Source organism: Echinops telfairi, unplaced genomic scaffold (assembly GCF_000313985.2).
Source record: "Echinops telfairi isolate 266 unplaced genomic scaffold, ASM31398v2 ScPeMD7_30;HRSCAF=105, whole genome shotgun sequence".
In the NCBI taxonomy this organism is placed as follows: domain Eukaryota; kingdom Metazoa; phylum Chordata; class Mammalia; order Afrosoricida; family Tenrecidae; genus Echinops; species Echinops telfairi.
In genome coordinates, this window is record NW_022103927.1 from 2922486 (window position 1) to 2934910 (window position 12425).

Below are 12425 nucleotides of genomic sequence, written 5' to 3' on the forward strand. Positions count from 1 at the left end.
CTTGTCGACTCCTTGCTGCTTTCTTCAAACCTGGAACATCGGTTCACCTTCACCGGTTATCTTGTCGGACACCATCTGCTGCTGACCTCCGGGAGTGCAGGGAAGCATGTGCAAGACCCTGACCTGCTTCAGCTTAGTCCAAACAATAGTGTTTTGTGATTAATCACGATGCTTTAATTTGTTTAATTTGTAACAATGAAAACACATCCTGCATATCAGCTATTTACACTACGATTCATAACAGTAGTCAAATGACAGTGATGAAGTAGCAAGGAAAATAATGTTATGGTTGGGGGTCACCACAACATAAGGAAGGTTGAGGATCACTGCTCCAGAGGAAGGCGCTTGTCTCTTTGAGCGTCTGCTCCTGGGCAATCTCCACGTGGCTTAGTGTGTGCCTTCCTCTGTCTCTGCTTGCTCCCTTGCTTGTTTAAGCGATTTTACATCCCACAAGAGATCAACAGAAACCCAGCCTACAGTAATCCTGTCTCCTTAGCATACCAAGACAATCCATTATCAAGTGGAATGAAAACCACAGGTTTAGAGGTTAGGGTTGTACCCCACTTGCAGACCATATGAATGACCAGGAAAGCACAAAAGCCATTTGCAGAGTCCCTATGTGGATTAAGCCTCTGTTGAATTCCTAATGACCGTTAACTAGGGATGGGAATATCCCTCCCCTCAGGCAGACAGCATTGGAAAATTAATGACCTCATCCCTCTCCAGCCAGTCCAAGGTGGGGCATTTTCCCTTAGATGCTTGGTTGGGTGTGTTCTTGATGGACATCACTTGCATGTCGCTTAATCAACCCTATCAGTGTTGCCCTTGACTGCCTTGGCCCTAGGCTAGTCTTGTAAGATTTTATTTAACTACCATCCTGACTGAATCCTAGGGCGCTATTTTGGCCTCGAATTACTACGCTCCCTCAACCAAATTATGTGTGTCTTTGTCCTGTTCAAGGCACAATAAATGTTCTCCTAAAACTATATTTGAAATGTGGGGTCTCTTTTGTACCCTACAACAGGATTTGTAACACCAGTTCTTGGGGGACACTGTTCAACCCATAACAACTTCTATCCTAGGGTTAACTGGTTCTGACACTCAAAGACATCAGCCAAAGCTGGAAAAACCCACCATGAAGGAGGTAAGTGAAAACAAAGGCACAAAGGCAGAGCAAACAAATAAAAAGCAGAAGCGTTCGTCTGATGGTGAAAGACAGGAGAAGTTCACGTCACTTTTCAGAAGAAAATTTCTTAAGTCAACTGACCCAAAGGCAAATAGGTCAAACCTCTGGATATTTCTTTGAGACAGGAAAAGTAGTTAGCTTAAAGAAGAGCAGAGAGACTCCAGAGCAGGTTAGCGTGTGTTATTACCTGAGCCACAGGGATGCCAAGGGCATCACTTCTTCCAGGTATGTACAATGATGACAGTGGCTATGGCCAACCAGCCACCAAGCTGGAGCTACATGATGCCAAAAGTTTCTGTCTTTTTCTCTCCTCTTTCCTCATGCTCTGCTTTAAATGCTTTCTTCTTCTTTGTCCCAAGGACATTAAAACTATGTTCTCGAATATTCCTGAAAATGTCTTGATCATCCAATCCAATCTGTTGGTCATCTACCTCTTCAGAGGTTTTGTTCTTGTTCTCATTGTTATCCTCTACTCCTTGATAACTCTGTAACTTGAGATCATTCCATTTTTTAAAATTCCAATTTATCATGAATTTTTTTAAACACACCCTTTCCCACCCTTCCTGTGTGTATGTGCATTGCAGGTTCAACTAAATGATAGCCACTAGAATGTCTTGATAACTTAGAAGAATCTTTCTTTGGTTATAATCAGTCTGTTAGAATCTAAAAGCGATTCTTTGATTGCAGTGCCGAGTGGACATTTTAATTCATCTTTAAGGGCAAAAATTCATCTATCATTTGTCTAGGACCAAAGCAAGCATGGACAGAAGCAGAAAGCAAAATTACTGTTATTATTCTTTAGCGTTAGTGAATGTTACAGGGTACAGCATTGATTATAACATCCTGGTTAATAAAATAAATAGTAATATTCTGCTTACCACATTAAAAGGAACAATATTATTAATTACGATGTTCTGGTTTTGAGAACAAAAGAGTACATTCTAAAATCAATCACTCGTGGGACTTTCAGAGATGAGAGGAGGGAGGAGGCAGGTCATTCAGCTGTCAACAAGATGGTGTTGCAGTGGCTAGTTCTAGCCTGTCTCATTCTGTGCTGTTTTTCTTTGGGAATCAAATCAGTGATCATCATCAGCTTTTTCTGGATGTAGGACTGTATACTGAGTTTTTAATAGCATAAGCTTAACAGTCCCTATATAGTTTTGGATGAACTCTACTAATGCATTAATAATGCATGGTCCAATTAAAAGTTTCAGTAGTGGTAATAATAGAATACTGGCAAGACCAGTAATTAAGGTAGTGACTCAAGGAGACCAAATTAACAATTTTTGATACCAGTTGCCTGTAAATTCTATTTTCATCATACTTTTTTTACACATTTGTGGACTAAAGTGAGAGTTTCTCATGCAACCCCAGTTTTGTTTGCATAAAAACAGCATTTTTCTTTAAGGGCAGTGCAGAGTTTACCATGTCTAAGAAATAACAAATTCAAATCTTGTTTATTCTGCAAGGCTACTTCCGCTAAGGACTTAGTTTTTTCTGACAATTTTTAAATGGTGGCTTGTAATCCATTAATATTTGCATTAATTGTACTGTAGAGGCCTTTTAAGCCATGACTCTGAGTGGTGAGTGCGGGGATACCTGTGGCTGTAGAACCTGCAATTCCTACTTGTTAAACCTGTAAGTAGACAGGTGGTAAGCCCAAAAGAGCAAGAAATCCACCTGTCCGGAAAGCCTTCAAATACCCTTCTGACCTAGTGTAACACATTTGAATAGTTTGATTACAATATGCAGACAACCTAGACTAAGATAACAAAGTTAAGAAACCCGAGATAATCTTAGTTTAAGGAGTCTTTCACGGAAGAATGAATCTTTCATTCTGCAGTTGGGCAGGGCAGCCTTGATGCCAGTGGTGAGCTCAGGCAACAGGTCTGTTTACCTTGACCGTGGTTGGAGTTGTGAGCACGATGGTAACGGGCCTTTTTCAACGTGGTGTCAGTCCCATGGGAATGAAGTGCTTCACTAGGGCACCATCGCTGGGTTGGAATGGGTGCACAGGTAGGCTGCTTGGCTGTGGCTGGGGTACTGCCCTCCTCAAGAATTTGTGGAGCTGGTGCTGGGCAGTCTGTCATATTGGCAGGGACTCAACCAAATTATGATTATGAATCTTTTTCTGCAGGTCTCCTTGGAACAATCAAGTGGTCAGCGTTTAAATTAACATGACACCTTTACACAACTTTTTAGCCACAGACAATTTTTAAAACAAGGACAATAGTTCTAACGAGATAAAACAAAAATGCATACGGTTTGAAATATACCAGCCTTATTTAAACGCAATATTTTATAAGTAAGAAAGACAAAAAATATTTTATATTTTCGTGTATGAAAATTTGTAAGCCGGTTACCTTAGGACTTTATCCCCGCAATTTTCAGGTATCTGGTTTTTATACTGCCCATTTATATTAACCTAATGCTCTGAGGAGACAAGCATGCTCTTTGATGTGAAGAATTTTCATTCCAAAGGGAACCCTATGAGTCTGCATCCATAAGCAGTTAAACAGGAAAGGCCATCCATAGAGTCAGAGCAATATGCACCAATTCACAGGCTCAAAAATGTACTCTTCATTCAGTGGAGCTTCTGGTCAACTTAATGTGGGCTGCCTCACATAGCCCCAACATGGTGCCCATTGGTCGTCTTTCCTTTTGACCATGGGCCCCGTCACAAATTTTAACATCTTTAGCCCCTTTGGGCTAGGCTATGCGCTTCAGAGCAGCCAGCCTACTTTCATCGTCTTCTTTAGTTCCTGTGAACCAGGTTCACAGGTGTTCCTGAGCAGACTGAACCCGTTTTTTTTTATTGTTGCCTTTCGTTCCACTTCCATGCAACAAGTGGACCCAGGTGGTCACCTAGTACACATTTTAGGCTGCTCACAGGCTCCCTTTAACATCCAGTCCTAGAGAGGAGAGTTCTTTCATGGCTTTAACATTTTTTCAGCCTTAGGCAAAAGCCACTAGTTTGAAGTTTAAAAACCCAAAGGGTTCCTTTTTCTTTTGCCAACAGCAATCTTCACCAGTGTCTGCAAATGTGCAGAGCACTCAAATCAGTGGGTAGGGCTTACCTCTTCAGAGCCTTCCTTGCAGGTGTGTCCTATACCCATTTTAAAGATTCAAATTCATGACTGAAAGCACATAGGCTTACAAGCTTTCTATTTTTACTTTTCAATCATTATTTTCATTAATTACTGCATTAATAACAATAGAAGAAAACAGTATGAACCTAATAAAGCCAGATCCTAAATTTAATTTTTAAACAATGAAACTTAACTTTTATTTGTTTTATTTTGATCCTTATTTAAACTATTTTGTTGACCCAAAATATTGCCTCAGGCCCCTGACTACATTAAGCCAGGCAGGGCCTTCTGTTTGACATTTTGACTAAGCAGCGTCTCTGTTAGAGAGAGGATTAAGGGGCCCTTTTGGCCCCTTAGCTTAAAATTTACATTTATTACATTTATTTTTTGCCATCAAAGACAGAATTAACCAAAGATAAATTTTAGGAATTAAAATTTTAGCTTTCCATGTTCTTTCTAGAAAACAACAGTTTTGAGCTAACAGTGTGGTCTTATCTGACTCTGGCTGTGTAACTACAAGCAATTCTAAATTATTATTAATCATTTTATTGGGGCTCATACAACTCTTATCACAATCCACACATGCATCGATTGTGTAAAGCACACTTATACATCCATTGCCCTCATCATTCTCAAAACACTAGCTTTCCGCTTGGGCTCCTGGAATCAGTTCCTCATTTTTCTTTTTTTCTCCCCCTCCCTCCCTGCTCCCCACTCCCTCATGAGCGCTTGATAATTTATAAATTATTATTTTATCATATCTTGCACTGCCCGGCATCTCCCTTCACCCACTTTTCTGTTGTCCATCCCCCCAGGGAGGAGGTTATATGTAGATCCTTGTAATCGGTTCCCCCTTTCTAGCCCCCTACTCTCCTCTCTCCCGGTATCACCACTCTCACCACTGGTCCTGAGGGGTTCATCTGTCCTGGATTCCCTGTGTTTACAGTTCCTATCTGCACGACTGTGCATCCTCTGGCCTAACCAGGTTTGTAAGGTAGAATTGGGATCATGATAGTGGGGCGGGGAGGAAGCGTTTAAGAACTAGAGGAAAGTTGTGTGTTTCATCAATGCTACACTGCACCCTGAGTGACTCATCTCCTCCCCCACTACCCCTCTGCACAGGATGTCCAATTATCTACAGATGGGCATTGGGTCCCCATCACGCACTCCCCCTCATTCACAATGATATGATTTTATTTCCCTTTGGTGCTTGATACCTGGTCCCTTTGACACCTCGTGGTCACACAGGCTGGTGTGCTTCTTCCCTGTGGGCTTTGTTGCTTCCAAGCTAGATGGCCACTTGTTTACCTTCAAGCCTTTAAGACCTCGGACGCTATATATTTTGATAGCCGGGCACCATCAGCTTTCTTCACCACATTTGCTTACGCACACATTTGTCTTCAACGATATGTCCGGAAGGTGGGTATCATGGAATGATCATTTAGTTGAGCAAAGTGCTCTTGTATTGAGGGAGTATGTGAGTGGAGGCCAAGTGTCCATCTGCTACCCTACTACTAAACCTATAAATATATGCATATAGATCTATTTCCCCCATAATCATAAATATATTTACACATATGCATGTCTGTATTTAGGCCTCTATGTATCCCCTATTTATTTCCTGCATTTCCTATTGCTTTCCTCTTATCTCACTACCATACTCAGCCTTCATTTGAGTTTCAGTAATTCCTCTCGGTTACATTGCCCTCGATCACTCCCTACCAGTCCTCCCACCCCCTCCCTGCCACTGGTTTTGAACCACTCGTTGTTCCTTTGTCCCTGGGTTGGCCAACACCTCTTCCCTTCCCCCACCTCCCACTCTCCCATGTCCCCCCAGGTCCCGTTGTTTTTTTCTCCACATTGTTTATCCAGCCTATCTTATCTAGGTTTACGAGCAATTTTTATGAGTCCCATTGTTGAAGGGAAGAAACAAAAGATGGAAACAAAAGAAGACATTGAGGAGGGCCTAGCCCCCCTTTCCATATTCCGTATAATTCCAAATAGCATTATTTACATAATCACAAATAGTTACACTTACACCTTTAGAACAATTTTTATGAGGACCCAAATTAGCAATAGTGACAGAATTATTAACAATATATTTTTAAATGTGGCCTTTAACAATGTAATTAATGGCACTCCTTTTGTACAATTTTATAATAAATGAAAACTGCAAAATTTATTATTTTCTTTGTCAAGCTATGCAGTGTTATTTTTGTATTTAGCAAAAGTTACCTCTGCAAAGGAGAACAATCTATAATTAGTCTGATTAACAGATAACCAAGGCATTTGCACTTGCATTTTAGCTTTAAGACAACCTTTTGCACACACAATGGATAAGAGTTATAGCCCAAGTAACGTTTAAGGTATGTCGTTTCTTATTGAGAAAGTAACATTTTCCAACCCCCCTGTGGTTCTGGAATCCATTGAGCATTATTGGTGGAAGCCCCAGATCCTGGAAAATGCTATGTATCCATTTGTGTGAGGAAGAGAAGCCCAATAAGAGTGGCCTGCACTTACTTGAGGTGGAATAACAAGCACTGCTGGCTGGGCCAGAGACCTGCGTTCAGGAGTCAGGAGACGTGCTTAGGGCTCTGACTGAGACGGTCCGTGTAGGAATCTCTGCAAACAACTCGCCTAAAGGTAGACCCACCAAAAAGTAATTTCTACATTTCTTATGATGATCTGTTGAAATAGAAACACAACATTTGTCTTGATTGAGCAAAGGTTTTAATATTTAATTATTTTCATGCTTTTTCTCTAGAATATGTGCATTGGTTCCTTTCTAAGGCTCACCTGTTTTGAACCTGACCCCTAACTCTCTGGTTTTATAGGATTCTGAGCAGTTTGACCTGCTTCTTTTAAGGCTGATAGTAACAGCCCTCTTGCCAGGCATTATAAATCTTTTGAGCAATTTTTATTAATTCTGATTAAAAAAAATGTTTTAGTTTGTTTTTATATCCTTTCATGTACCACCACCTCACCCCCTGAGGAGGCTCAACAGATTTTTGGACCTTATCTGAATAAGTCTGTACTCCTTTGACATCAAAAGCACAACTATTATTTGCTGGCAGTCATTTTAAGTGGGGCAATGAGGTTGGTTGGTTGGTTGGTTGGTTGGTTGGTTGGTTGGTTGGTTGGTTGGTTGGTTTTAAGCAGGGACTTTACCAGAGTTCTGCAGAACAGGGAGCCAGCATCTGCTGATTCTTTCTGCTCTTTGCATGTGAGAGGTAGCAGTCAGCGTCTGTGACTGCTCTTTGCTTTACAGGGGTGAGAGGTGAGGGTCAGGGGGTGGCGTGGCCGTTCCCTGTGGGGGAAGCAGTGGCCACAGCAGACAGACTTAAGCAAGGCAGGAGGAAAGTTTGCCCAAGAAGCTGCAGTAGACAGGAGGGGCTTAGAGCCGCCACAGAGAATTGTTTATTTTACAAAGATCCTGTAGTTCAGGCAGAACCAGGGGTGTTCGAGAGGACACCCTGAGAACCAAGCACAGAGAGAGTGTTCGCAGCAGCAGCAGAAAGCTCTGGTTCAGAACGTCAGAGACACTGAGCAGCCAAAAAGTGTGACCCCAAAGATAGCCTGAGAATGAACCAAAGATGAATGAGACTGCGTTCCACGGGAACGGAGGACACAGACACTTCACAGGGTGGTTGTTTGAACTGATTCTGAGCCCTCTCAGTAAGATGCAGACGAATAGAAGGGGAGGTCCACTTAAAGGGAAACCATCAGGTGCTCCCCTGACATGCAGGTTAGAGCTTTAATTAGATGCAAACACACACCTACATCCTTTTCTTTTTTTTTTTTAAGTAAAACCATTCATTCCCTTCTGAAGAAGAGAAAATATAAACAGACAGTTACCAGGAAAAAAATAAAAATAAACTAAAGTGAAGAAAAACTCCTTCTACAGGCTGAACTTACAAAGTGCTTCTTGGAAGTAAAGATAATGACCCATTCGAAAACACGGTTCTTGTTCCCAAACCTCTGGGTGAAACTACTTCAAGTCCTTCAACAAAGAACAGAGCATGACAGATTATATATTTTAAACAACACTGAAAAGCAGATAAAAATTTAGAAAGGCAAAAGATCTTCAGAGGCAACGTGACAAGGACAGTACAAAAAAATTAAACCAGGAGAAGTGAAAACCAGACTTTTTCTGCATAAGCTGTTTAAAATGATTTATTTTTACAATAAAAACAAAAGCACAAACACAGTGAGATTCACCTCCAAAGGCTTAAACTTTTGCCAAGTGCCCTGGCAGGTTAGATTAATAATCCATTCTCTCATCCTTCCAAATTTCAGTTTGTGGATACAACCACTCGAGGTTCTTTTTAAAATACCACACAAAGGTTTTAAAGTTACAAAATTTGCAACATTGCAATATTGCACCACCAGGGCTCATAAAGTTTCTTAAAACTCAAGTTCTGATATGCCAATGACTCTTTTTCAGAAACCTTAACTTAAACATGTGGCCATATTAGGGCCTACACTCTGAGAACAAGTTCCTAATCCAGACCCACCCAGTTGGGCCCTTCCTGGACTCCTAACCCATAGAAACTATGAGACAGCATAAAATAAATGTAGTTATTTTATGCCACTGTGTTTTATTGTGATTCATGGCACTCTGATGATGTTAATTCATGACCAGCATAGTTTGCTGTCTTGGTATGCATTCATTCCTCTTGGTTATTCCTTCAGCCAGTTTCTGACAAATCCATTACTATCTTGTCAGAGAGTCTCTCTGTTAGACCTCTACCTAGTTCTCCCAGCCATAACCCTTATGGTTTCTCATGAGCCAGATTTTGTTTCCATCATGTAAGCCATCCTCAATAACCAGTTACTTCTTGGACCTTCCAGCCACGTTCCATAGGATTCCCTGTGGTGCAACTGCCTAATGCACTACAAGCTTCTTAAGTGACCCGAGGTAGGTAGTTTATTGTGCCAACCTGGCACCTGGCTGATAAACACATGTGGGGTTAATTGAAGGGCTGAGGGATAAATGGCTCGGTGAGCCTTGCCTTTCTAGTTTTCGGGTCTCTTGCTTTGTGATGGTCGGACCAGGGTGCAGCTGCCTTAGCGAGTTCCCTGCTTCAGCTGACAAGGCTCACTTCCCGCAAGACATCCCTGAGGAGAAGCCACATGGACCTACTCCGATGCAGCCCTGGGTGCTGGAGCAGCCGTGTGGACACCCCTGCCAGCACTGAGGTGCTTACACGCTCACTGACTCGGCTTTCCTCCTGCAGTCAGCATCATTGCATCTGTTTTGTGAGATGGAGGAGGACTTTGTGGATTGGTGTTGGACATATGGGTTAATGAATTAATGTTGGATTGTGGGCTTGGGCAGCACTGGGTTGGGATGTTTTCTTGATGCATACTTAACCTTTATAGAAAACTCTCTCTTACACATGAGTTTCTGTGGATTTGTTTCTCTAAAGTACCCAGGTTAATACATGACCCATAAGACTTGAGCTCACACCCAAAGACCCTACTCCACCTCTCCTACAGTTCCAACTTGCTGTTGCCTTGTCTGTGAGTTCAAACCCTTGTGTGACCCTACATTGAGCCATGTAGTAGTTTCCATGTAGCACCTAAATTCTATTCATTTCCTGGCCTTCCTGGGTGACTCTCACTTCCTTGGACTGTACCTGGAAGACCATCCATGACACCCTTAGGCTTCTTTGGGTCAAAATTAAGACATACACAACAAGAGATCACTGAAACCCACCCCTTAGGGGATCGCCTGGAATCTTTCTTCAATTGTCTCATGTCTTTCTCTTCTGTTTCTCATTTCAGAACTCTGTTTCCTGCTGTGTTTGTCAGGAACTGTGGCTCATAAGGCCCCCCGTGAGTACTCACAACTTGCCCTTTCCACAACTACAGAGCAGGGAAGGTAGGGACCAAGGACGCACAAAAGACCACCCTGTTTGCCAACAGCTAGAAAAATCAAAACAAAACTTGGCTTGTTCCTGTTTTGTTTCTTTCTTTCTTTCTTTCTTAATAATCTCACTACATTTTATTATTCACCTGTTTATGAGTTTTTAGTAATCACAACATGCATGCTGTTAAGTTACAGCAGTGAGTGAAACACAAAACCTCAAGAAGTAGACATTCTGGTGGGGGAGAGAGAGAATGTGATAAAAATCATTATCATGACAATAATAAAGAAGTCAACAGATAATGAACAAGATCATTTCCGTTTCATCCCCTGGGAATCTCAATAAAATGCAGATTGAGGTTGATTTCCAAGATTCTGTGAGCCAGCTCCAAGGTGTGTCTTGAGGTATGCTGTGCACTCTCCTCCCTCATCTGCCCCAGTCCCTGCTCCCCATGGGCCTGCTGCACTCTGTACCATTCCCAGGGGTGCCCACTCCCCCAGACTCCACAGCTGAGATGTTTCATCCCATTGCTTGCATTCATTCACACGAGTTCCCATCACACTGATTCCAAAGCGTGGTGGCCCCATGCCTGTCAAAGTAGAATTGTGCTGCATAGTTTTGATTCCTGATGTTTAGGAGTACATCTCCAAGCCTTTCTTCCAAGGTGGGCTTGAATCACCAACCAAATAAGTTGAATGCATTGATCATTTGCACCATCCGTGAACTCCATTTATTTCCAAAACTAAAAACAAAACCCTCCTTGCCATTAAATCAATTCTGACTCATAGCAACCCTATAGGAGAGGGTGGAACTGCCCCTGTGGGTTTCTGAGACTGTGACTCTTCATGGGAGTAAAAACCCTCATCTTTTTCAGACTGATTGATAGTTTCAAACTTGTGACCCTGCATTTCACAAGCCTTTTCACATATTTATGTTAATTAAGAGATACCTTAATATTTTCCTTATCAGAATGTAACTCTTATGGTACCCTCCAAATTCAAAATTTTATAAATGTAACTTATCTCCTTCTATGCCAGACACTACCCCAAGTATTATATTAATTTGCTTGAAAATATACATTAATTTACTATTTTTTTAAAAAATAGATCATTTCACAGATGAGGGGAATAAGGCATAGAGAAACTAAGACATTTGCCCCAGGACTGACAGCCAGTAGGCTATGGATTCAGAATTGAAACTGGGGTCACAGTCTTAACCAACTCACACCCATTTTTAACTCAAATTCTGCAAGAACCTTGAGTGGAACACAATAGTGAATTAAATTTTTGTGTTAAACTAACTTAACACCAACCCTCTGGTCCTTTATCATGGACAGTAATCCCATGGTTTTCTGTCCCTTTGCTTTGACATCTTTAATCTTTTCATAAACAGGAGCCTCAAGAGGGAAAAGAAATGGGCCTGCTTTGTCTCAGGAGGTCCTTCTCTGAAGTAAGGTCAGGTGATGACAAGAGACCTTATGACCCAAATGACAATTAACCTGCTTCTCTGCCCACTGCAGCTTCCTGTCGTCCGTGTCCCGTGAAAGCCTCTTGCGTCAACTACACTTCCTGTACTTGTGACTCTGGCTATGCGTCTAGCTCTGGGCAAAAGTTCTTCACGTTCCCCTTGGTGGAATGTAATGGTAAGAGGGTACATTTTTACTGCCATAATTTTCTTATTTTTTTATTGTAACTTTTAGTATTTGTATTGTCATCGCAACAATTTCTACATACACAGATTAGTGACATTCCTCAAGTTGGACAACCACTTTTACTACCCTTTTCCAAATCAATCCACCACCATAAACATAAATTCAATGCCTCCTAAGCAAAAGTTGCCTAAGCAAAAAAGCATCCCACCCCTAGAAACCACTAATCATCCTATGCATTTGTTCAGGTCACATTAGTAAGATCATATAATATGTGTCCTGTTGCAACGAACTTATCTCAAGCAGCATGATATTTTCAAGGTTCATTCATGTGGTGGCATTTATCAAGGCTTTGTATATTTTTCTGACTCTACATTGTTCCATTGAGAATATCTGAAAGATGTTTACTTGATTTTTTTATTGGCAATCCAAAAACGTTCAACTCTGTGGACCATAATAAACTATGGATAGGCTTCAGAAGAATGGGTATTCCAGAACACTTCGTTGTGCTCATATGGAATCTGTACCGGGATCAAGAGCTAGTTGTACAATGAAAACAAGGGAATGCTTCATGGTTTTAAATCAGGAAAGGTATGTGTCAGGGTTGTGTGTCTCACCATACTTATTCAATC

General features: G+C 41.5%; 1 protein-coding gene across 1 annotated transcript in view; it reads left to right on the forward strand.

The window, feature by feature from the left end:
- Positions 1-10446: 10446 nt before the first annotated feature.
- The window catches only part of LOC101649356 (adhesion G protein-coupled receptor E3), a 46103-nt gene continuing 44124 nt past the window's right edge, over positions 10447-12425 (forward strand). Inside the window, 2 exon segments of the mRNA XM_045289696.1 lie at positions 10447-10537; positions 11665-11787. Of these exon segments, the coding sequence (XP_045145631.1) occupies positions 10447-10537; positions 11665-11787 (214 nt within the window).